The sequence below is a fragment of the Ostrea edulis genome, chromosome 9, assembly GCF_947568905.1.
Source record: "Ostrea edulis chromosome 9, xbOstEdul1.1, whole genome shotgun sequence".
Classification (NCBI taxonomy): Eukaryota; Metazoa; Mollusca; class Bivalvia; order Ostreida; family Ostreidae; genus Ostrea; species Ostrea edulis.
The window spans coordinates 42,622,116-42,649,814 of NC_079172.1; the positions used below are offsets into that span (position 1 = coordinate 42,622,116).

General features: G+C 35.9%; 1 protein-coding gene across 1 annotated transcript; it reads right to left on the reverse strand.

Moving 5' to 3' along the window:
• Positions 1 to 789: 789 nt before the first annotated feature.
• Positions 790 to 27,604, reverse strand: LOC130050160 (uncharacterized). The gene is made up of 5 exons (XM_056149287.1): positions 27,235 to 27,604; positions 14,464 to 15,093; positions 14,340 to 14,381; positions 12,753 to 12,800; positions 790 to 4,728 (listed from the first exon to the last, which is right to left on the reverse strand). The coding sequence occupies exons 2-5, from the start codon at positions 15,080 to 15,082 to the stop codon at positions 1,592 to 1,594; spliced, it is 3,846 nt and encodes a 1,281-aa protein (XP_056005262.1). The 5' UTR covers positions 15,083 to 15,093; positions 27,235 to 27,604; the 3' UTR covers positions 790 to 1,591.
• Positions 27,605 to 27,699: the final 95 nt, after the last annotated feature.

Genomic DNA, 27,699 nt, shown 5'->3' on the forward strand with positions numbered 1-27,699 from the left:
TTATCTTCATCACCTTTCATAAATACATGTATATAATCAGATTTGTTCTTATCCAATAGCTCACTGCTTTTTTCTAGGGGGGGGGGGGGTGTTGGGTGTTCCGGCAATGTATCTATCAACATCTTATAATTTTGAATGGCTGAATTAATCTGACGACATTTGGTAAAATTAAATCATTAATTAGTATTCAGTACCACCACCCATTTTATACACTAAAACAATCCTGGGTATACAGAATTTGGGTGGCATCAATAACGGATGTAGCATTAATTGATAAATAATATAGATAAACCGAAAATACAACTGACGCTAGTCACGAAGGGGGGGGGGGGTGTTCCTTCAAATCAAGGAATCCGAATAAGTTTTGTGGCATAGACACCCCCCCCTCATGTTACGCCCTAATAAAATGTTACTCAATATGTGTATTTAGTATACCATCCCCATCTAGCAATTCCCAGGTTTCAGTTTGACAATTAAAATGTGTTGACAAGTATTTTTTGTTGATTGTATATATATATATATATATATGTACTAACAAAAACAATGATTGTTAATAACACGCCTGCGCACTGACGAGTGTAGCTGGTGTGTTGTCCAGGCGTTATCCAAAAAGCCATTGCAATACTGACTTTAAGTACTCGGTATTGTTAGCACCCGCCCCCCTTCCCCGGCAGGGCAGGAAATCCTACTAGGACTCTTTTTCTGGAGGGGGTTGATCTTCATTCGCATAAAAAATCCATGTGAACGAGACATCAAGAACAAAAAAAATCTTAAACAAATACACACGTGTAAAGTTTCAAATTATTTATTTCAATCCTCCAATATACTGTACCAGAAGTACTAGATATTTGATTCTATGGATTATAAATATGTATGGTACATAAACAGAGACATTAAACAATATACACAAGTACACCTAATTATAATTAATGAGTTAGACAATAATTTAATAGAAAATAACTGAATTCCAAGAATGTTTAATGTTAAACATTTATTTGTTTATGAAATAATCACAGAGTATGTTCAACGTTTTATCATTGTACACAGACAAGAGGAAACTTAACGAGAGAGATTTGCGGGACAATCCATTAAATAACATTATGTACAAAGATACTCGTAACCTATCGGGTTTTATACTCCGTACATCTACTGAATATATATCAGGGACTATACAGAGTTTCTTCTGATATGTTTCTTTATCTCACACATCACTCTCTTGTACTCAGTAACAACATCTCTCTACAATTCTATCAGGAATTATACAGAGTGTCCTCTGACATGTTTCTTTATCTCTTGTACTCAGTAATAACATCTCTCTACAATTCTATCAGGGACTATACGGAGTGTCTTCTGACATGTTTCTTTATCTCACACATCACTCTCTTGTACTCAGTAACAACATCTCTCTACAATTCTATCAGGGATTATACAGAGTGTCCTCTGACATGTTTCTTTATCTCACACATCACTCTCTTGTACTCAGTAACAACATCTCTCTACAATTCTATCAGGGACTATACAGAGTGTCTTCTGACATGTTTCTTTATCTCTTGTACTCAGTAACACCATCTCTCTACAATTCTATCGGGGACTATACAGAGTGTCTTCTGACATGTTTCTTTATCTCACACATCACTCTCTTGTACTCAGGCACTCTTCTTCTGACCCATAATTCTACACTATCACTGTACTCACACACCAGTCGCCTCGTCCTCTCTAGAACAGACACACCCTCCCTGTCTAACACAGAGTGATACTCTCTATACCTCATCCTGACATTGACGTCCACCCCCGCCCCTAGCAGCATCCTCATCTTCTCTATTCTATGATAAACATACATAGTATGCTGACCATCAATCAGTGTATACAACAGAGGTTCATCAAACCTACTGTAGCTATCCAACTGTATCAACTGATTGACATCCAGACCAACACACAACAGATGTCTCAGTATATCACAGTCTCCTGTACAGATTCTCTCCCACCAATCTCCCCAATCATACATGCACCACACTGATCTGTCTGTCACCACCACATCATCCCTACTGTCTGTTTTAACTCTAGCATGTCTGATGTCCACCAGACAGTTAAATAGGTGTATATTTCCATTAAATTGTCCTGGAATGATTTTATTTTGTTCCTGTATGAAATATTTCATTATATCTAGTTTGTTCAGTATTAATGCTTTATATACTGCTGACACATTGATATCAACAACCTGAGTAACAAAGTCAGCTCCATGTTCCACTAGATATTTCATTGTTGATAAAGGACACTCTCTTACTGCATCTATCAGTGGTGTATTCCCTTCTCTATCCTGTAGATTGACATCAGCCTCCACCTTCACCAGCTCCTCCACCACACCCACATGTCCTCCCTTACATGCTGCTATCAGTGGTGTAATCCTCCATCTATCCTGTAGATTGACATCAGCCCCCACCTTCACCAGCTCCTCCACCACACTCACATGTCCTCCCTTACATGCAGCTATCAGTGGTGTATCATTCCCCAGTATATTGTTAATCTGTAGATTGACATCAGCCCCCGCCTTCACCAGCTCCTTCACCACACTCACATCTCCTCTATAACATGCAGCTATCAGTGGTGTATTTTTCTTTATAATGGTAGTCTTTATATTGACATCAGCCCCTGCCTTCACCAGCTCCTTCACCACACTATCATGTCCTCCCTCACATGCAACTACCAGTGGTGTATTCTCCCATCTATCCTGTAGACTGACATCAGCCCCCGCCTTCACCAGCTCCTCCATTATACTTGCATGTCCTTCTCCACATGCAGCAGTAAGAGGTGAATAATTACACCAATAAATACCTTTACTGACCTGCTGACCTATCCCATTGATTGTTTTCTTACAGACAGGAAGCAGAACTCTGACTGTCTGTACATCACCACTATAACAACTCAATACAAGTAACCTACACTCTTCTACTAGCCTATTGATTTCACTTTCCTGTTTATCACTTGTAAATAACTTCTCTACCATCTTTTGTATTCTATTAGTAATCATATTCCTAATATTTTGAAATATCCCAGGTTTAGATAGTTTTACAAGTCTTTTGATTTCATTTTCCTGTTTATTACATGTATCTATCACAGATTTAGACTGAAGTAGTAGATAATTTCCTGTTATCTCAAATAATTCACTTATTTCATTGTGTAGTTCTGTCTGTTGTACTATGTAATCTATTATCTGATAATGTCCATAGCGAATCACCCAGCTGATCACTCTCACATTGTACGTGTGTTTAATATCTAGTATTCCTTCTTTTTCATCTACGTACTCCCTCTGAGCCACCAGTGCCCCCTGTCTCCTCCACTCACTCCAATCCGGCACCACACACTTTCGTTTAGTCATCATTATCTTATCTAACTTTCCGTGACTGAACAGAAATACAGATTTTAATTCTGTGTATGACTTTGTCTCTAACACACCAATAAAAGCCTGACACACCTGGGGATGTTTTAAAACCTGATTTCTGAAAACATCATACAGCTCCATGTTCTGTATGTCTCTGTACAATCTTTCTGCTAACAGTAGGTACTGATCCTCACGTAACCTTATACACAGATCAGACGATTCCTCTCTCTCATTGTTTTTATCATCGCTCTCCTCCTTTTTTACATCATTGTCATTGCTACCCTTAGCCCCCTTTCCTGATTGAGAATCACTCTGTTTCACTTTCGTTTTGTTAACAATACCTGGTTCACTTGTCTGTGGTTTGACATAATTAGCAATATAACTACTACTCATACACAGCAACATTTGGTCAGGAAACTGTTTGCCATACTGATAAGCACATATTTCAAACAGGGAGTCATGTATAAATGTGTATTGCGCACCACATTGTTTTGTGTATGTCCCCTCCATTGCTGACAAGGCATCCATAAACTTAGTATCACTGTAGTGTTCTAATCTACAATTTTCCGAAACATTCATTTTCTTATCAATAAATTCTTTATCCTTTAAAATGTCTTTTGAGAGACTGTTTCCATTTAGCATACACAAAACAAGTGTTGCATAATTCAGTTTGTTATGTCTTTGCATATCATCAAGTTCATCAAGGATACATTCGACTGGATTCAGGAAAAACTTTGAACCAAGAGCTTTGAATTTTCTTTCCTTTGAGAACAATTTACAGAGAAGAGGAAACATGCGAGATGTCAATGTCAGCAATGCAGGCGACATTAGATCTACATTTATACCATACTTCTTGAGAATCTGTTTTTTGTCTTTGTCATTTAATGCATGATCAGAACTGTGTAACTTAATCACAGCCTCTTCTTTGGTAAGGAATGGTTTGTAAGGTAGTGTCTCATTGAACACAGCCTCTCTACATGTCATCAAAGTTCTAGACTTAACCATGCAAGGATCTGTTATTTTCTGTTCATAATTAGTCAACACATCTAAATTAAATTTCTGGAGGCCAAAGACACCCACCACATCATCAATAACAAAAACCTGCGGATTCCTGGGGTCACCATAGTCTTCCATCTTCCTGACGTCTCTGGTTGGTACAACCTCGTAACCTTCCTCCTGGAGCTTGAGGGCGATGTGGTGAGCCGTGGCAGACTTCCCAGACCCAGGCACACCAACAAACGTTACGTAAGGTTTATCTCTCACTTTCTGCATCACTGATGGAAAGTTATGGGTTTCACAGTAAAGCTTGTCTTCCTCTCTCCATTTCTGAACATCAATATCGTATTGCTCTGAAATTACATGTTAATGAAACAACTGAATACCAATGATGATGTTTTATTTCCTAATGTAAACTAGATGTGTTAGAATGAAGTGCATAAAAATACCATAATAGTACTAACAGTCAATAGGCCACACTGAAAATGTATTATAATAATGTGCTATACATACGTATTTCAACACATCCTAGCTTTTGTTTATGTTGGTCATTTTATTTTACATCACATATGAGAATTTTATAACTCATGTATTAATATATATATATATATATATATATATATATATATATATATATATATATATCATCATCATCATCATCATCATCATCAGCTTTTATGTGAAGTGCAACAATTTTCCATTCATGCATGACATTTACAAGTCAGCCGAAGCAGTGAGGTTTCTTTATTGTCAACACCTTCTGTGACACGGTACCTCTTTTATTAAAATCGTATCCAAGAGACAAATAACTTTCAATTCAAATTTCGAGCTCTTGGAAATGACAACGTAAATTTTAATAAGATATAACTGTATATCATCTTTGTCCAATCCCATGGGCCCCACAGTATCACTTTGGACTTATTCAGCATATTACATGTACCAAACTTCACAAAAAACTTGTCAAAATGAGTCACATAGCTAACGTAATCCAATAACGTTACCAATACGAGTCACACAGCTAGTGTAATCCAATAATATTACCAATACCAGTCCACCGTAAATCTGATCCAATATTATTACCAATACGAGTCACACAGCTAATGTTATCCAATAATATTACCAATACGAATCGCACAATTAATTTAATCCAATAATATTACCAATACGAGTCGCACAATTAATTTAATCCAATAATATTACCAATACGAGTCGCACAATTAATTTAATCCAATAATATTACCAATACGAGTCACACAGCTAATGTAATCCAATAATGTTACCAATACGAGTCACACAGCTAATGTAATCCAATAATATTACCAACACAAGTCACACAGCTAATGTAATCCAATAATGTTACCAATACGAGTCACACAGGTAATGTAATCCAATAATATTATCAATACGAGTCACACAGCTAATATAATCCAATAATATTACCAATACAAGTCACACAGCTAATGTAATCCAATAATATTATCAATACGAGTCACACAGCTAATATAATCCAATAATATTAACAATACGAGTCACACAGGTAATGTAATCCAATAATATTACCAATATGAGTCACACAGCTAATTTAATCCAATAATATTACCAATACAAGTCGCACAGTTAATCTAATCCAATAATGTTACCAATACGAGTCACACAGCTAATGTAATCCAATGATATTACCAATACGAGTCACACAGCTAATGTAATCCAATGATATTACCAATTCGAGTCACACAGCTAATGTCATTCAATAATGTTACCAAAACGAGTCACACAGGTAATGTAATCCAATAATATTACCAATACGAGTCACACAGCTAATATAATCCAATAATATTACAAATACGAGTGACATAGCTAATGTAATCCAATAATGTTTCCAATACGAGTCACACAGCTTAGGACCAAATAAAATGCCTGGTTCCGGTTACGCTCCCTTGAAAAATAGGATATAGGTAGGGATTTTCTTTATTTTTTGAATTTATTTTTCTAATGATGAATTTTAGATGGAAACACAATTATAATTTACTTTCACTTCACCGCATGTACCATTTATAAATGGTGTGATATATATCTATATCTAGTTATCTATCTATCTATATCTATATATATAGCAGGTGTGGCACAATAAAGATCCCTCCCTGCTTAATGACCTTAAGCACCAAGCATAGGTCTAAATTTTGCATCCCTTCACCGGCAGTGGTGACGTCTCCTCCATATGAGTGAAATATTCTCGAGAGGGACGTAAAATAACATTCAATCAATCATTATATATATATATATATATATATATATATATATATATATATATATATATATATATATTTCAAATAAAAAATAAATACAGAAAAAACAAGATATGTTTGTGAAACACAAATGCCCCCGATAATGGTCAATTCCAAAGATGGCCAAGGTCACAAGGACAAATATCTTGGTACCAGTAGAAAGATCTTGTCACAAAAAATACTCATGTGCAATATGAAAGCTTTAATATTTACCATTTAGAAGTTATGACCAATGTCAATTTAGTTTTAAAAGTAGGTCAAATGTCAAGGTCAAAAGGTTTAGTACCCATCAAAAGGACTTGTCACAAGGAATACTCATGTGAAATACCAAACCTCTAGCACTTACTGTACAAAAGTTATTGGCAAGGTTAAAATTTTCGAAAAGTAGATCAAACTCCAAAGTCAAGGTTACAGGGTCAAAAATGTTGGTACCCACGGAAAGGTATTGTCACAAACAATATTCATGTGAAACATCAAAGCTCTAGCACTTACTGTTAAAATGTTATTAGCAAGGTTAAAGTTTCAAATTGGATGACAGAATTACGGAATTACAGAATGATAGATAGGACAAACAAAATATGCCCCCCCCCCCCCCCCGATCTTTGATCTCGGGGACATAAAAATTTGTGCATTTGCCAAAATTGTGTTTTTAAATATGATATTTCAACCAGAGTACTGTTTTCAAGTCCTTCCAAGTTTTTAAATCGATCCAACTTTTTCAAAAATAAGGAGGGTGATCGCTCAGTATGTTCAAACAATCTGAAATTTGCACTATTGTTTATGTAAGCACTCTTTAGTTCTAAGTCACATTCAGTCTAATGTTAGATGGCCTGTAAGTAAGTGTTTAAAGCTTAGCATTTTAGCGGTATCTATATATTGGCTATGAATGAACTTACTGTCAAGCTTCAGCTGAAGGAAAACGGGTCAAAACCCTGTATGTATAGCGGTATATTATGCCACTATATTATCTCATAAAAGAAAATCTTGAAAGAATTGTGCATTATATTTGGCAAAATACGGTAACTGATTATGGAAATAGTAAAAAAAAGTTTAGGGTCGGGGGTAAAAACTTGGGAGTGTCGGGTAACCGAAACCACACCTATTTTCTTATTTGGCCTAATGTAATCCCTATTATATCAATATTTGTAAATACACCAGCTAAAGAAATCCCTTTCCAAAGGATTACACAAGTGGTTGACAATGTAGATATCACCTGTAATGTCAACCACTAACGTAATACCTGTCTCATTGTATGATTCTTTAATGTCAATCGCTAATGTAATACCTATCTTATTGTATGATTCTGTAATGCCTTTCCAAAGGATTACACAAGTGGTTGACAATGTAGATATCACCTGTAATGTCAACCACTAACGTAATACCTGTCTCATTGTATGATTCTTTAATGTCAACCGCTAATGTAATACCTGTCTCATTGAATGATTCTGTAATGGCAACCACCAATGTAATACCTGTCTTATTATACTATTTTGTAATGTCAACAACTAACGTAATACATGTCTCATTGTATGATTCTGCAATGTCAACCATTAATGTAATACCTATCTTATTGTATGATTCTGTAATGTCAACCGCTAATGTAATACCTGTCTCATTGAATGATTCTGTAATGGCAACCACCAATGTAATACCTGTCTTATTATACTATTTTGTAATGTCAACAACTAATGTAATACATGTCTCATTGTATGATTCTGTAATGTCAACCATTAATGTAATCCTCTCTTATTGTATGATTCTGTAATGTCAACCGCTAATGTAATACCTGTCTTATTATATTATTATGTAATGTCAACCGCTAATGTAATACCTGTCTTATTGAATGATTCTGTAATTTTCAACGACTAATGTAATACCTGTCTTATTTTATGATTATGAAATGTCAACCACTAATGTAATAATTGTCTTATTGAATGACTCTCTAAAGTCAACCACTAATGTAATACCTGTCTTATTGTATGATTCTGTAATATCGACCGCTAATGTAATGACTGTCTTATTGTATGATTCTGTAGTGTCAATCACTAATGTAATACCTGTCTTATTGTATGATTCTGGAATGTGAACCACTAATGTAATACCTGTCTTATTGTATGATTCTGTAATGTCAACCACTAATGTAATACCTGTCGTATTGTATGATTCTGTGATGTCAACCACTAATGTAATACCTGTCTTATTGTATGATTTTGTAATGTCAACCACTAATGTAATACATGTCTTATTGTATGATTCCGTAGTGTCAACCATTAATGTAATAGCTGTCTAATTGTATGATTCTGTAATGTCAACCATTAATGTAATACCACTAATATAATACCTGTCTTATTGTATGATTCTGGAATGTGAACCACTAATGTAATTCCTGTCTTATTGTATGATTCTGTAATATCAACCACTAATGTAATACCTGTCTTATTGTATGATTCTGTAATGTCAACCACTAATGTAATACCTGTCTTATTGTATGATTCTGTTATCAAACTGAGTTAGGGAGATACTGTTTACTCAGTTTCTTCTGATGACATTTCGTATAATGATATTGTTCATAGTGATGCTATAATTCTTATTAAAGGACACAACGCATGTTTCTAAACTTTTTCATTTTTTCAGCAAAATTAACTCTTTTTATGCCTAAAACTACTTTAAATGTGTTTTAAATGAAATATTTTGCGTAGTTTTCGAGTTTGAAAGCGATGAAATTCAAATCTTGCGATATGCATATTTTCTTTCGCTAGTTTACGCGCCATTTTGTGTGACGTCATATGCGCCCTCGGGTTTGAAAACATCTATTAGCCATTTCATAAACAGATTAGATTTAATCGACAAAAAACCAATTGTCATGTTAACGGCTTGTAAATAATAATGCATTAAGATGTTTTGTGCCGTGCTCGGGTGTACTAGTTGTCGGTAGAAAGGATTTAGACTGAGTATTTTTCAATTTTTCGAAGGAAGATGCGAGAAAAAAGACGTGGATAATTTTTTTTTGTTCGAGCAAGAACTTTACCTTAAAAAACACACCCAGTCACCTTTTCAAACATCGCTTGGACAGAGACCCTGATAAACTGCGAGAAAATGGATATATCGAAGCTATAAGCACTGGTAGGCCTATAGCATACATTCTGTTTTGCTCTTCAAATTCAATACACACTCGGATCAACTGACCTTCACCTTGTAACAACATATATCGACGATACAATGTAACTTCTACCAAGTGGTAGATTTACAACAACAAAAAATAAAGATACAAAATAATTGAACTTTTAATTATTCAAATAATAGAATATTGTATTTCCTAACTTAAAATTGAATAACTATAAAATTATTTCTTTATTGAACTCGTAGCATCTTGAGTGCGTCAGTAGGCTATAACGCCGTGCTCCCACTTCGTACTTCCTAAAGACGTGCAGATCACAATTCAAAAATAGTAATAAGATTGCTTTATCAAAATAAAATAATGTGATTACCACTTTAAATTTGAATAATTTTATTGATTTGTGTGTGTGTTGTCTTTTTCTTTCTTTCCGAAATGCACGCGTGACAATAGCTTGGCATAGGGCCTAGCTGTCAACAATTTAACGTATCATAATTTGTCTAATCCAAAAAAAAAAAATAATGATTGCACTGTTTATTTAAGAAAAACAGCGCCAATTACAGATGTATAAAGGAATAACATCCCCAAACAGTTTGTAGACAGCGACCCATATAAACATTATTTACTCACAATTTTGCCGATTTCATACACGCTTTACTCGCTATATTTGGGTATTTACATCGTTATATGTGTGCACTGGTGGCGAACACATATAAAACTCGGACAATTTATCAACATCGATTTAAATGTTGCCCATGGTAAATTAATTAGGCCCCTAAAAGTTGAGTTTTTAATACTATCTCGCAGTACTTTCACAATCCGATGGGCACATGTGATGTCACTGTACCACGTGACTACCTACCTAATTAACTTGACTTTTTGAAATCGGGGCTAAGATTTAAGTCTGTATTGTGGTTAATTATCGCAAAATTTCGGCGAACGAACTATTAGAATTAATTACTATAAGCATAAAGAAGACAAAATGCATGTAATATTGTATACTTTGAAAACATGAGATATGTCCTTTAACGTCTTCTGTTTGTAGTGATTGTATTATTTCTTATCAATGTCTTCTGTTTGTAGTAATTCTATTATTTCTTATTAACGTCTTCTGTTTGTAGTGATTCTATTTATTTCTTCTTAACGTCTTCTGTTTTTAGTGATTCTATTCTTTCTTATTAACGTCTTCTGTTTTTAGTGATTGTATTATTTCTTATTAATGTCTTCTGTTTGTAGTGATTGTATTATTTCTTATTAATGTCTTCTTTTTGTAGTGATTGTATTGGTTCGTCTTATATTTTCCTTTTATCAGTATCTCAGTAATGTGCCCTTCGATCATTACAAAACAATTTACTTAGTAATTTAGATCAATTATTTCCCAACTCATTCATTTTTTTTTTAAAACACAAATTTACTTTCAGTTTGGGTTTATCGACTACTACTTTTCCCATTGAAATTTTTGTCATTGAATGTAAAATCCTAGCTCAAGATATCAAATCGAAATTTGCAGAATAGATAGAGCCTTCAGCTCAGGTGAGCTAAAATAATTTTGATTGTTCTAATGAAAAACATGTCTCCCTAACTCCCCAAATTGGAAGTGCACCAAATGAAACCTCCTCCCCTTAATGTAATACATGGTATGGAGGAGAAAGCATGGGCAGGAACATAGACATTATAAACTCTGATTAGTTATATTGGAGGAAAAGTGTTCACAAACTATTTTACATCATCCACCCCTCAGATCGACTATAACTTTAAGGATAACAATTGAATCCTCCTGTCCCTACAATATGCACATCTGCAAATGGCATTGAAGCACTGTACAAAGTCTCAAGTCCATTGGATAAGACATATAGGTGAAGAAGTGTTAACAAGTTATTTAACATCCTCCGCCCCTTTTGCATCCACTATAACTTTTAGGAAAATCATTGGATCCTCCTGTCCCCACAATATGCACATCTACATATGGCAATGAAGCATTGGATAAAGTTTCAAATCTATAAGGGAAGCCCTATAGGAGAAGCATTCACAAGATTTTGTGACAAATAGATGGACAGACGGACAAACAGGCAGTAAAAAAATAATATGTCTCCCCCTGGAAGAGGGGAGACATAAATAAAAATGATGTTTACAGATAAACGGATGGACAAGGTTATTCCAGTAACCCCCCCCCCCCCCCAGCTTCATTTGTGGGGAATATAAAAATACCTACCCATAGGATCATAGAGTTATTTGCTCCTTTTATATCATTTACATGAAAGCAGATGCAATTTAAAGGTTTTACATATAAATTCTATATACCAAGTTTGTCTCTAATGAAAAAGAGCCTCTACTCAAGGGATCATAAAATTTAGAAATTTGGTAGAGCTTTTCACCCTCATCTAAATGACTAAGGGTTTAGTTTTCTTACAGATGTGCAGTGGTGAAGAAGATTTGTGAAAATCCGTTCATTGTTGCCCTGGGATGCAGGAGTCCCGAAATTTATAATTTATACCCCCTCTCCCTTGTCTCAACAACGCTTCATACTAAAGTTGAAAAGAATTGGAAAGGTACATGTAGTTATCTAACAGATGTTAAATCTGTTGAAATGTTACACACATTTAATTACTGACCATTTTGACCTCACTCTAGTACCAAAACGATCTAAAAAAAAAAATTGGTAAAGGGCTACCTACTTCTTCTGAATACCCATTTACTTTCAATTTATTATCAATATCATTGAAGAAGAACTTTTTAAAAATGTTTCTACATAAACACTATATACATGTACCTAGTGTGGCTCTGTCCTAAAGTCAGAACCTCTACTCTGAGGATCCTGAAATACACAATTTTGGTAGAGGCCGTCCTGCTCTACAATACTGCGTATTTCAATTAAAACGTTCAATTGTTAACGCACGACGGACAACGCAGACCAATTGTAATAGGTCACCTGAGTGAATCAGGTGAATTAATAAAATTGCTTTTCTTATTGACATACCTCTCACATTTGAGGGAATGGGGGATTTTGTCAGTTTCGCCATTTTATCTACAACAAAGAAAACACTGATTTACTTAAATCACAAGACATCTTATCAAACATATTTATGTCATGTTTTAATAAACACCAGTCATCTACATGCAATAGTACGTTGATAGGTACTATATCAGATGAGTGTTTTCATAAATACAAAGTGCAGTACATGTCCATTATATGTTTTTACGCTTAAGCAGATTCGGTGTCAATGTCCAGTTTCTGTATTTCAAGGAAAATGTCATATTTCATTGTGTACTGCTGTAAAGCATGACTGTCAGATGTTCATTTATTGTGCATTTCATCATATTTCATTCAGTGCTGGACTGGTCGCAGTATTTCAGAGGTAGAGCTTTCAATTCGTAACTGGGAGGTTCTGAGTTTGAGCCCCACTTGTGCCATAGCTTCATCAAACCCAAGGCATAAACACAGGTAATGATTGCTCTTCTCAAACGCTTGGCATTTAGAAGTGAGAATCCCGAGTCTTTCTGATATGACATCGAAACGGAAGCCCCGTGTTGCGGTAGGTGTTGGCACGTTAAAGAACACTCACTGCTATGGCCCTGAGCGCTAAGCATAGGTCTAGATTTGTGGTACTTCACATTCAACTGGTGATGTCTCAATATGAGGGGGAAATTCTAAACTGGACAGAAAAGCAATCATTCAACCAACATCTTTCAGTACTGCTATGAAGCTTTAAGCTATATATGACCTTGAACATGGCTGTTAGTTGTACATTTATTGTGCATTATATCATAATATTTCATTCAGTATACTGCTATGGAACTTTAAGCTATATACGAAAATGAACATGGCTGTCAGATGTTCATATTTTGATATTGTCTAGATATCCAGTTTTTAAATTTATGGTATGTTCAACGGGGTAATATGAATGCTATTCTGTGACCTTGAAATCACCCTAATGTATGTAAAAGGTATGATTGATTGATTGTATCTTGCTTAACGTCTCGCTCGAGAATTTTTCACTCATATGGAGACGTCACCAAGACCGGTGAAGGGCTTCAAATTTAGGCCTATGCTCGGCACTTACGGCCATTGAGCAGTGAGGGTTAATTCTTTAGCATGCCACACCTACTGTGACACGGGACATCCGTTTTTAATGTCATCTCGGACGACTCGTGACATTCACACCTGATGCCGAACGTTTGACGATGGAACTGTCACTACCTATTTTAACGACTTAGATCTGTCGCGGCCGGGATTCGAACACCGGCCTTCCGCATGCGGGGCGAACGCTCTAACCTCTCGGCCACTGTAAAAGGTAAGAACAAGAGAATGAATTGACTGTAAATAACGACTTTTTCTTCACTGATTGAATTCTTTTACACAAAGACAAGATGTGGATTATTAACAGAAAGTTTACTGGGGAAAGTATGGTTGTTATACTGTTGATCGTTAATTACAATGAATTAGTCCAGACATGATGACGTTTGATATGTTGGTCAAATAATAATGTTGTCATGAATTTTAGTGTATGATGATGTGTATATTCAGTGTTTACTGTATCAAGAAACATAAAGTTATATACTGTACCATCCAACTTCTCCACTCTCTCTGATGTGTCTTCTATCCTCCCTGTAAAGACATGATGACAAATGATTACCAACAAACAAGTATTCTGAGATTGCTGTGCAATACTCTGAGAATCTTCACTTACTCTCAAGGTTGACCACCATTTCCCTCGTCTTGGTATCTTCCTCCACCTGCTTCCTCAGTTCTTCTTCGTAATGTAGGTCATTTTCAGGGTCCATGGACTCGTGACGTAGGAAATCGACCTCCTTTTCATATTTGTTTCCATTCACAAGGAAGGCATCCAGATCCACCATAACTGATCTAATGGTGGACCAGATGGAGTTAAAGTCCGAGTTGGACATGGATGGATCACATGAGTGAACACAACGATTCCGGACCAATCGAATTCTCTCGATGTTGGCCGATAGAATCGAGTCACGGGGGTCGGGATCATTGCCCCAGCCTTTGGAGTGAGGAGATATGTTGGTTATGTTTCGCAATAAGATATACAATAATGAGATGTCCATGTCATCATATCGTCCTGTATAATTTCCAGTTTTTGGTAAAATGAGGTTTCGCTGAACTGCCGTCAGTGATCGAGGAAGATTGAGTTTGTATAGTTTGACAACATGGGGGAATGTGTGTGGCGGGACGTAGTGACGTAGTGTGTCTCGTAGTCCATCTGTACAGGGCCCGAGTACAGCACGGCAAGCTCTGTTAGCATTCGTCGTCTCTGGTGTTGATGAATACACAGAGCTTGCCATAATATTCTAATCTGTGGAGGAAATGAAAACATGAATTAGTGTAATGTGTGATTTTTCTATCTATTAACAGAACTTTATTTAGGATTTTAATCTTATAATGGCCAGTTGCGTATCTCTGGATCAGGTAAGAATGGCTCAGCGGCTGATCCGCGGATCACTTAATTAAGCCAGGTTAAAATGCCAGCTGAGTCAGGTTTACCCGAGAAGGAATTCTGTTGCATGTTATAAAACTAAGCAAGGCTTACCTAGAGCTGGGTATATCGTTTGGAAAATTTCGTTAAGATACATATTGCAATACAGAGAAACGAAATGCGATACAACGACACAATAACTTACATTTACACTTAATTTTGAGGATTAAACTAACTACTGTGGAATCATTAGATGACTCAATTTTCGTGGAAATCGTGGGTACCCCTCACCCACGAATTTACATCTTCAACGAATATACATTATATATATGTAAAACTTATACGGTACCAATTTTGATGCACCAGATGCGCATTTCGACAAATAATGTCTCTTCAGTGATGCTCAACCAAAATGTTTGGAATCCGAAATAACAATAAAGTTTTAGAGCTATTATAGGGGAAAACAGTGTGCTAAAAAGTGGAGTCAAATTCATCTAAGGATAAGAGCTATGTGTGAGGGAGATAATCCTTAATTTTGAAATGAATTTCTAAATTTTATAACAGCAATTAAATATACATCCGTATTTTCAAGCTAGTAACGAAGTACTTAGCTAATGGGCTGTAGAGACCCTCGGGGACTAACAGTCCACCAGCAGAGGCCTCGACCCAGGGGTCATAATGTAAAACTTTATATATATATATATATATATATATATATATATATATATATATATATATATATATGAATTTAAATGATTCTACAGTAAATAACAAAAATAAAGCTTCACCCTTTCCCGTTTGTTTCATCTGTACTTTATATTGTTAGCTTCAATTTATCACAAAACACAATCATGCATGTGTTTATTATTTATTTGCTCTGGCTTTAAACAAGCCGTAGTTGAAAACCAGCTCCAAGTCTGAAGCAACAGAGGATTTTTTTCATCTATTTGTTCAAATACTTCTCAAATTTATTCATGCGAAAATCGTTCGACTACACCGTTCATCCTCATGGGCCTCTTATCCTCCATGTTCTCTATTGCACATCTGATTTCATGATTGCCCAGGGTAACCACCTTCCACACATACATATATCGTTTTGAAAAGGTAACAAATTATATCTTAAATAATCATTTCTAGTATCCGTTTAATTAACATGCCCACCAATTTTTTTTAGATAAAACAAATCGATCAGAAAGGAAAATAAAAATCCGAACATCCTTCGTATTCGGCAAGCGTTGTTTTTCAAAAGGGGAAACAGCCGCAGGAGAAGTTGACTTTACAATTGTCGAAACTTCTCGACATCCTACAAAATTGAAAGACTAGATTAATAAATAAAGATCTCTGTAAAGTGGAGCACATCCCCTCGCAATGAGTGTCTACATGATTTTTCTAGTAGTCCCATAGTAACTTTGACCTTTGCTCTCAAAGTTGATAGGGTTCTTCATCTTTTGATAATAAAACTACATGTGAAATCTGAAATAAATAGAGCAAAAAGTGTGGTTTAGAGTGTCTACAAGCTCGTGTTTCGCACACACTTACACACATACAGGCCCGTTACTGCATGTATATCTCCTCTCGCAATGAGTTGTGTGGGGGGAAATACGCCAGATGTGTTATTTTGCACAGATGTATATTCAGATGTACTTGCCTGTGCTTTAACCAAAAGAAACATTAATCACTAAGAGATTAAAAAATTTGGGGATGATTTTTCTTTATCCTCACAGTCCGCTTTAATGATTCCGCTAAATGCCTGGTATCACTCGTCGAGGAAATTCGACCAATTTCATCCTCGCATAAAACTGCTTCTTGAAACCAAATTCCTTGCCGTGTTTTGAACTGTCCTTTCTCTATATTTTGTTTTTTCGTATATATCTAGTCAATCTAGCCATATATGAGCAAAACCTCTAACTAATTGCAACAGATATTCATTCAAGAAAATACATGCAAACAACATATTAAAAATGTGCATGTAATGATAAAAGGGGGTAGAACCATTGTTGCTACGTGCCTGATAATTATTTTAGTGATCATTTGAGTAATTGCAGTACAGTTCAGTCCATGTTTTTGCAAGTACAACGGCTAGTGTCACAATGCCTTGCATTTACAGCGAATAACGTTCAAAAGTTTATCTGGTGCGACTGGTAATTAGTTTTAACGGATACAAGAATTGCTGAAAGCAGTGATAAGCCCCAGTTCGAAGGATACAAATTAATCTCTTCTCTAGTCCACTCCATGACTTAAAAAAATTCTTGCAGTGCTCCTCTTCTGCAGCTGTAATTAGTGACAATGACTGAACTTGTAGAAATGATAATGTGTTAGACAATACTTCACAAGCAAATCTTCCATAAGTGTCTCTATGGTATTCCACCGTATGTACACAGTCGATATGACATCGACACCAGAAGATAACTTTTTCTTTATTGAATCCTCATTTAGGAAGGTGAAGATAACGAACAGTGATTAATCTCGTAACTCCTAAAAGCAATTCAGAATAAAGAGTTGGGCAAACACGGACCCCTGGATATACCAGAGGTGGGATCAGATGCCTATTAGGAGTAAGCACCCCATGTTGACCGGTCACACCCGCCGTGAGCCCTATACACATGTATCTTGATCAGACAAACGGAATTATCCGTATTCAAAATCATTGTGCCAAAAACGTCCAAACAATCAATATGAGACAAGTCAGACAGATTTGACCCAATAATAGGTTACATTGGCATTCGTCTTGAATAGATGGCCGAGTGGTGTAGCGCGCAGGTCGCATGCTGCTAGATTTGGTTCTGTAGGTCGTGAGTTCAACACTAATTACCAATAGTAATTACTAGATTCTAAGATTGTTCATTTTAAATCAAATCATGATACTGGGCTCAAGTGCTTACTTTACATTGATTTTTATTATATTTATATTATCATTGTTTTATCATCATTATTATTACCCATGAATGACTCCCCAAACCTGAATTTCAAAAAGAATAGCAAAATTACTTTTTTGATTAGTTTTTAATGCAAAACGCTTGCTCAAATGATGAAGATACAAAATAACTGAAACTTTTAACCTTAATGGCTTTCCATACTTCTTTTTTAGTAAACATAGTTCCCCTTTGTAAATTGACACTAAATCTTTAATATTTCATTTATAATTGATTATTTATAATTTCTAAAATAAATATTGTGTTTCATAATTAAAATTAATTCAGTAAAGGGTCAAACAAATTTTTTTGAAGCTTTGTTCCGAAAGTTCCCCAGGAATGGAAGTCGACAAAGAATATTAGATGCTGAGCAATATTGTATGTGTATATAAGATGTCAAAAATCACCTTTTTTAGCTGTTTAATCACGTTTTTTCATACATGCACCTTAGATCGTCGTGTACATGTATATGTTTATTCCAATGACTGTCAAAGTTGAGTCACTCCCCTTTACGTGTAAGGCGTGCCGTAAACACCACAAAATATCGATGGTTTACTAAAACATTTTTTAAGTCTAAATTTGAAATGTTTCCCATTGTCCGATTTTGTCCGATTTTATTGTTTCTGTTGCAATTACTTTGAGATGATTTGCTAGATTGAGTAGACTAATAATATTTTAAATCATGTAACATAATTACAATACAATTTACTAACCAAGTAGATAATGTATATGCTCTGAACTACTCGGTGATTCATGTCATCAACGAAAAACGAATTTAAGATATAAACACATGGATCCATGCGATAGATAAAATACATAGCAAGGCCCAATAAATGATAGAGTTTATCATATTAATATTTTTTATCGCAAGTAAAGCTTGTTCTACGATAAAACATTTCATTGGGACAATATAGCACTACTCAAGGCTCCTCTTAAATGTATATAGCCTACATATATAAACGTAGTTTTCGAAGGAATGCCGATCGCGTTTGACAATATTGGCCCCGATTCTGCATTTCCAGTATTTTACGATTTTGCACAGGAAAACAAATTAATATCAATTATTACTTTGGATTGGGAATGGGTCCTACAAACAAAGATAGGCAGAAGAAACTCGTGAAAAAGCACCCCTCCCCCTGATTCTACGAGCATGTTAAATCGTACGTGGTACTTTTGGAACAAAAATTTTAATTACTGTTACTATGTTACATATCTTTTAAAATCAAAAGAAAGAAGTTTTGATTATTAACTTATGAAAATATCCATTAATCATTATTTCATTTTCTATTGAAAATTGGGTGCACATGTTGTATTGGATCCGCCTTTTATTTTAACCTGGATTAACATCCCTGTATTTTCACAAATATAGATTACCCCCCCCCCCCCCCCCCCTCTTCCCATCACCACCAACATCACCACCAATACTTCATTTAGATATGTTAAATAAACTTATTGATTAAAATAATGATAAGTCTTTACGACTAATTGTTACATACATGAATAATTTGATTCTTATTGTATCCTTGTCTCTGATTGGTCAAATTTCAATTCAGGAACGCAGGTTATGCTCTCTCTCTCTCTCTCTCTCTCTCTCTCTCTCTCTCTCTCTCTCTCTCTCTCTCTCTCTCTCTCTCAATTTACATCGCAGCACTGTTTTCAGCCTGTACATATATTGTTTTCTCGTTGTGGCAATATTAGCATAGATCTCTATATACTTGTACGCAAATTACTTTTGTAAAACATCTTTTTCTGTATGATGGTCGAATAGTAGATTAAAACAACGATATTATATACGAATTAATGATTTACCAAGTAAGCATTTCCCAGTTCATTTTGAAATACATTTCTCACTGGGGGGAAGGGGGGGGGGGGTCATTGCATGATCCGCCTTTCAAAAAAGCAAACAAAAATTCATACGTTACATTTTATCACATGACGTCAATCACATTGACATGTGGATCGCAATTTGTCACTTGCTTATTTATACATATTTTCTTGTGTTGGATTTACTATTAGTGACAACGTTGCATGCAATGGTAAGTTTTCATGTAGTAGAAGTTTTCACAGAGTTAAAAGCAGCAAATTATTGCATTTTCTGATATAAACAATGCAATTTCCCGTATGTTCTCAATCTGTCGGAGATGAGCAAATCGATCTCTATCTCTAAAGGGCAGCGAAATACGCATTGCATGAATAGTCTACGCATATATACTTTCTATCATGACAAACTTTACCTTCGATACAATATTTTGATAAATAATAAGGCTAGGCTCCGTAGAATTAAGATTAAAGATGGCGACTTTCACAGCTAGACGCTTCTTCGTTGTTGCAAAGTGAATCATTGCGCGGCTCAGTTGACTTGCAGGCCTATTTTTCCGAGTTTATGTACATTTTGATAAACGAAGATTAGTATCTTTGTCTCTTGCATTAAATCATAAGAAAGGACTTTAATTTTGGGGCAAATTATACGAGTATAACCTGGTTTGGGTCAGTTTATGCTTTTTTATAATCCACTTCGCTGGAAAAAATGGCAGCAAAATCAAATTCAAACAATGAGGTCCATTAATGAATCTGAAACCACTAAAATAGCGCTAGCAGTCCAACTATAACAATCTAGCACGGGAAACGTTTTATTGATTCTTTAAATAAACCAGATACTAAATCTTTGAGTAATCTACAAAATTTAGGTAGCTTAGTATCTACTCAGTCATATCAAAAGTTTATTCAAAGGAGACACTGTAAAGTTCTACAAAATACCATCACCAATCTCACTGTTAATTCATTGAAAAATAAACCAAACAAGTATTTGGAAAACCAAAATATGTATTTTAAAAACTTGGTATTATTATAAAATGACACAAGCCTTGTTTACATGTCTATAGAAAAGATGAGTGCCGTATTTCACTTGTATCTCAACAACTGATCCACGTTCCAATTTTTGCTGATCATTACGTTTGATATGCATTGTAAACATTAAAAATGGAACAAGAGTACTGCAAACGGTACAACATATGCTCGGCGGACAGTGAAATTCAACTTGTAAGCATATTATGCACTCTGGATTTAAAGCACACATTCTGAATAAGAAAGACTGGTGTACCAATCCATCTGACAGGTGAACTGATTACGTATTCCTCCGAGAGGGATGTTGTGACAAAATGTCAGTGCAATATCAGTTTCTATGATGAGAAAAATTCCAGGAAAATAAATTACCTACTTTTTGCTCTAAAGTAGGTCACAGTGCACCAACTTAAAGTTGAAATGCGAAATAGCGCTATATATTTCTCCGAGAGGAATGTTGTGACACAATTTCAGGGCAATACCTGTATCCATAACAAAAATATCTGAAAAACTGTTTGATCTACTCCTACTCCTAAATAGGTCATGGTGCACCAACGCAGTTGAAATGCTAACTCACTTGTATTCTTCTGAGAGAAAGCTTGTTACTAAATTTCAGGGCAATATCTGTATCCGTAACTGGAAAAAAAAATCCAGAAAACTGTTTGATCTACTTTTAGCCCAAAAGTTGGCCATGGTACACTAATCCAGCTGAAATGCAAACGCATTCTTACGCTTCTTAAAGAAAAAATTGTGACCAAATTTCAAAGTTGTACTATTGAAGCATCCGTTATGGAAAAAAGTCTGGAAAACATGACCTTGGACTGACACAGACAAACGGATACACCAATCCAATTGAAATGCAAACTGAAATTGTTGTCCTCAAAGAGGAAACTTGTGACTAAATTTCAGGCCAATATATGTAACCATAACGAAAAGAAGTCCAACAAGAAGCCCATGGGCCACATCGCTCACCTGAGTCACCTTGGCCCATATCTGAAGACTTTCCATATATATTTGCATGTAAAACCTTGGTCCCTATTATGGCCCAAACTACCCTTTGCAAACTTGAATCTACACTATGTCAGAAAGCTTTCATGTAAATGTCAACTTCTTTGGCCCAATGGTTCTTTTAAAGCTTTTTTCTATATTGGTATGTAAAACTTTGACCCCCCCCCCCCACTTGTGGCCCCATCCTACCCCCCGGGGACCATGATTTGAACAAACTTGAATCTGCACTATGTCAGAAAGTTTTCTTGTAAATATCAGCTTTTCTGACTCAGTGGTTATTGAGAAAAAGATTTTAACTATATATTTGTATGTAAAACTTTGATCCCCCTTGTGGCCCCATCCTACCCCCGGAGCCCATGATTTGAACAAACTTGAATCTGCACTATGTCAGAAAGTTTTCATGTAAAAATCAGCTTTTCTGGCTCAGTGGTTCTTGAGAAGAAGATTTTTCCTATATATTTGTATGTAAAACTTTGATCCCCTATTGTGGCCCCATCCAACCCCCGGAGCCCATGATTTGAACAAACTTGAATCTGCATTATGTCAGGAAGCTTTCATGTAAATCTCAGCTTTTCTGGCTTAGTGGTTCTTGAGAAGAAGATTTTTAAAGTTTTTTCCTACATATTTGTGTGTAAAACTTTGATCCCCCCTTGGGGCCCCATCTTATCCCCGGGGGCCATGCTTTGAACAAACTTGAATCTGGACTATGTCAGAAAGTTTTCATGTAAAAATCAGCTTTTCTGGCTCAGTGGTTCTTGAGAAGAAGATTTTTAAAGTTTTTCCCTATATATTTGTGTGTAAAACTTTGATCCCCCCCTTGGGGCCCCATCTTATCCCCGGGGGCCATGATTTGAACAAACATGAATCTGCACTATGTCAGAAAGTTTTCATGTAAAAATCAGCTTTTCTGGCTTAGTGGTTCTTGAGAAGATGATTTTTAAAGATTTTTCCTTTTTATTTGTATTTAAAACTTTGATCCCCTATTGTGGCCCCATCCAACCCCCGGGGCCCATGATTTGAACAAACTTGAATCTGCACTATGTCAGAAAGTTTTCATGTAAAAATCAGCTTTTCTGGCTCAGTGGTTCTTGAGAAGAAGATTTTTCCTATATATTTGTATGTAAAACTTTGATCCCCTATTGTGGCCCCATCCAACCCCCGGAGCCCATGATTTGAACAAACTTGAATCTGCATTATGTCAGGAAGCTTTCATGTAAATCTCAGCTTTTCTGGCTTAGTGGTTCTTGAGAAGAAGATTTTTAAAGTTTTTTCCTATATATTTGTGTGTAAAACTTTGATCCCCCCTTGGGGCCCCATCTTATCCCCGGGGGCCATGCTTTGAACAAACTTGAATCTGGACTATGTCAGAAAGTTTTCATGTAAAAATCAGCTTTTCTGGCTCAGTGGTTCTTGAGAAGAAGATTTTTAAAGTTTTTCCCTATATATTTGTGTGTAAAACTTTGATCCCCCCCTTGGGGCCCCATCTTATCCCCGGGGGCCATGATTTGAACAAACATGAATCTGCACTATGTCAGAAAGTTTTCATGTAAAAATCAGCTTTTCTGGCTTAGTGGTTCTTGAGAAGATGATTTTTAAAGATTTTTCCTTTTTATTTGTATTTAAAACTTTGATCCCCTATTGTGGCCCCATCCAACCCCCGGGGCCCATGATTTGAACAAACTTGAATCTGCATTATGTCAGGAAGCTTTCATGTAAATCTCAGCTTTTCTGGCTTAGTGGTTCTTGAGAAGAAGATTTTTAAAGTTTTTCCCTATATATTTGTGTGTAAAACTTTGATCCCCCCTTGGGGCCCCATCTTATCCCCGGGGCCCATGATTTGAACAAACTTGAATCTGCACTATGTCAGGAAGTTTTCATGTAAAAATCAGCTTTTCTGGCTTAGTGGTTCTTGAGAAGAAGATTTTTAAAGATTTTTCCTATATATTTGTATGTAAAACTTTGATCCCCTATTGTGGCCCCATCCAACCCCCGGGGCCCATGATTTGAACAAACTTGAATCTGCATTATGTCAGGAAGCTTTCATGTAAATCTCAGCTTTTCTGGCTTAGTGGTTCTTGAGAAGAAGATTTTTAAAGTTTTTCCCTATATATTTGTATGTAAAACTTTGATCCCCCCTTGTGGCCCCATCCTACCACCGGGGGCCATGATTTGAACAAACTTGAATTTGCAATATGTCAGGAAGCTTTCAGGTAAATTTCAGCTCTTCTGGCCCAGTGGTTCTTGAGAAGAAGATTTTTAAATGACCCCACCCTATTTTTGCATTTTTGTGATTATCTCCCCTTTGAAAGGGACATGGCCCTTCATTTGAACAAACTTGAAAGCCCTTCACCCAAGGATGCTTTTGGCCAAGTTAGGTTGAAATTGGCCCAGTGGTTCTGGAGAAGAAGTCGAAAATGTGAAAAGTTTACAGACAGACGGACAGACAGACAGACGGACGCCGGACAAAATGTGATCAGAATAGCTCACTTGAACCTTCGCTTCAGGTGAGCTAAAAAACTGTTTGATCTACGTTTAGCCTGAAAGTAGGTCAATGATGGACTAATGCAGCTGAAATGCAAACTAAACATGTTCCTCCAAGAGGAAGCCTATGACAATATCTGTATCCGTAATGAAAAAAGCCAGGAAAACTGTTTGACCTACTTTTAGTCCTACAGTACGTCAAGGATGGATTTATCTGGCTGAACTGCAAACTGAACATCTATTCCTCCTATATCAAGCCTGTGATTAAATTTTAGGGCAATGTCTGTATCCATGATTTAAAAAATCTGGAAAACTGTTTAACCTAATTTTAGCCCAAATGTTGGACACGGACGGACTGAGCAATCCAGCTGAAATGCAAACTGAACTCGTATTCCTCCGAGAGAAAGTTTATGGCTAGATTTCAGAGCAATATATGTATCCACAACAAAATAAAGTTTCGAAAACTGTTTGACCTACTGTACTACATGTATTAGACTTAGACTAGAGTACGTCAAGGTGCGTTGACTGAATGTATATACATGTAATTTCATAGAATTAGAGTGGATCTGAATCAATCCATTCCTATCTTATAAAAGAAGAAATTATGACCAATCAACTACCAAAATGCAGGCATGATATGTCATTTAAATCAGCGAAAAATGGGGCTCAAAAATTCAGATATAATCTGGGACAGAAAACCAGGTTTTAGTCACGGGACCGAGACCGAAGACTGGGTTTTAGTCAGTGCCGACTTTAATGCACTTAAAACTTGTTCCTCATTTACCTCTCCTCCTTCAACTTCATTACACCATACATAATACATGTACTTGTTGACAGAGAATACTCAAACATAATTACTCATTATTTTCATTTTAATATTTTCATTTATTGTCAGGTGCAATAAAATTATATGGTACAAATATTTCATTGTTTCATCACTTCGTATTCCTCCCTCCTTAAGACGTAAAACTGTATTTTGACAATGTCCCTAACAGAAATAGTTAGGTCTGTCACGCACATAGAACTTTCCTTGAACTAATCATGCTCCTACCGGATGTACTTAATATGCATGTTTTGGGGCATGCGCCATACGTAAATAGATGAGAAAATATCAACATCCGGTGTATTTTTAGAAGCGGAAGCACGTGTATATAAATTTTCAGTAAACGATGTCTTGGCGATTTCTACCTTCCCTGAGCCGAGTCTAGTAAGGCTACGTACACGGCGCAAGGTAGAGCTGGAAATGAAAAATTTTCATTATCCACCTCAAGAAGAAAATTCATATATGAAATTAAAAATAGAAGAATGTATGCTCAGTGGGGGCACTAGGTGCCAAACGAATGAAAGAATCATTTTGACCTTACAGCAAATTTTGATTTCCTTGTTACGGAATCTGATGTCTCAATATACAGGCCATTGGCAAAATAATCTCTTCAGGATTATAATTTCCCCCCTCTTCAGTCAAGAGCTTGTAGTCTTTGTACAAAATATTGTATGGAGAGGGCTGGATAAAACACCCTTAGCTTAGCACATCAGATGATTTTTAAATTTTGATATACATGTAAATGAAAGCAAGTGGACAATAAACATTGTTGACTGTGGTGTAGGGGCAATAAGTAAAACAGTTCAGACAGGCACTGCCCTATCTGCCAGAACAAGTCATTATTGAATCTTGACGAAGATAACTGATGATTTTCTTTTATTTTATGGAGGTTTGTATAGAAACGGGAACTAAAATCAAGTGTATTCCCTAAATTTGAAAACTTTAGAGATAAGAATGCATATTTGAATCAAATTCTCTTTGAAATATCATTTCAAAAGCCGAGAAAAAAATTTAAAATCTAACGAAAAAATACGTTTAATAATGAAAACAATCAACCGGAAGTAGTATTTTTCTCAAAATTTGCTGTAAGGAAATATGATTTACCCAGAAAATGAGGAAAAAACTGAATCGGACTTGCTGCAACTTAATCGTCAGAGGAAATTCAAGCTACTTACAAAAATCGAAGATTCAAATCAAAATATCCTCATAACAATTATTAGTTTAATCACCGAGTTGGGAGTATATCAATCTCTTTAATCACAACCAGTCGAAAATAAAAAAAAAAATCATTAAAAATTCATTTCTTGATCAATTTCTATAATTTTTTCCCCAACGAACCGCTTATTTATATTCTCTCAATTTCTTATCAGTGCGCATGTGCAGAGGGAAAATCCCGTCTGAAAATAGAAATGCGCATACCTGACGTCATAGGCCACCTAATTTGCATTAATTATTCATAGTTACAAGGAGCAAGGAAAGTTCTATGTGTCACGTGATCATCTTCGCTAGCCTTGGCTAGCAAAGATGTCACGTGATTCGCCAAATGAAGGAAATGATCCTGTAAAGGAGACAACTTTATTCATAAATAAATACCGATAATTTTTATGTAATGAGTGATTAATGAGAAATGATATGTATAACAGTTTAAGTAATAATCATGTTTGCATACAAGATTGAACTCGAACTCGGGCACAAACTATCGGCGCCGAACTACGAAGTGATTGGTTAGATAGGCGACCTCTCTGTAACTTAATTAAAATACTGACCGGTAAACATTTGTCCAGACCAGTAAATTTAATTAATTCATTGGTCCACTTGATCAGTGATTTTTTATTTCAAAGAACTCTGTCCAGCCTTAACGAATCTCGTTAAGATTACACATTACTAATTAAGATATCAAACCGAAAGTAAAATTCGTATTTCGTTCTTTTCATTCATTGATTTTGATATATTCACCTGATTGTGTCGTCTTTGATAACTGTATATCCTTTTTATCATAAACAGTCAGTTCCATGTGTTCTTCACAAAGTTCTGATCGACAACAAATATATTTCAGTTCCTCGTCTAATCTGCGTCTAATCTGTGTTCGCGTTGCCAGGTAAATGTGACGTAATCTGGTCCATGGGTGGGTGTAAAAGTAGTTCCAGTGTAGGAGCGAATATCGCAGCTGGGGATTTCGGTCGCTTTAGATAGAACGCTGTAGAGGTACCCTTGCAATTCAACTCTCGAATGATTAGACTTGAGGAGAGTGGTAACACATTCATATAAATGGGTAGTAAGACGTTTCGGCTCAATCGGTATGATTGAAGTGAAACCTGGTTAAACGCGCCCTCGTTTACCCCTAGACAAGTATGAAAAGCTTCATCTTGGCGGATTTCGTCGCATTTCTAAGCCTTCAAAATATTGATAGTTGACTTTCCA

Coding starts and splice junctions, on each gene's coding strand:
- LOC130050160 (XM_056149287.1), bottom strand. CDS start 15,082: ATGGCAAGCTCTGTGTATTCATCAACACCAGAGACGACGAATGCTAAC. Junction 14,382..14,463: donor AATGGTGGTCAACCTTGAGA/GTAAGTGAAGAT, acceptor ATGTCTTTACAG/GGAGGATAGAAGACACATCA. Junction 4,729..12,752: donor CATTCCCTCAAATGTGAGAG/GTATGTCAATAA, acceptor ATGTAATTTCAG/AGCAATACGATATTGATGTT.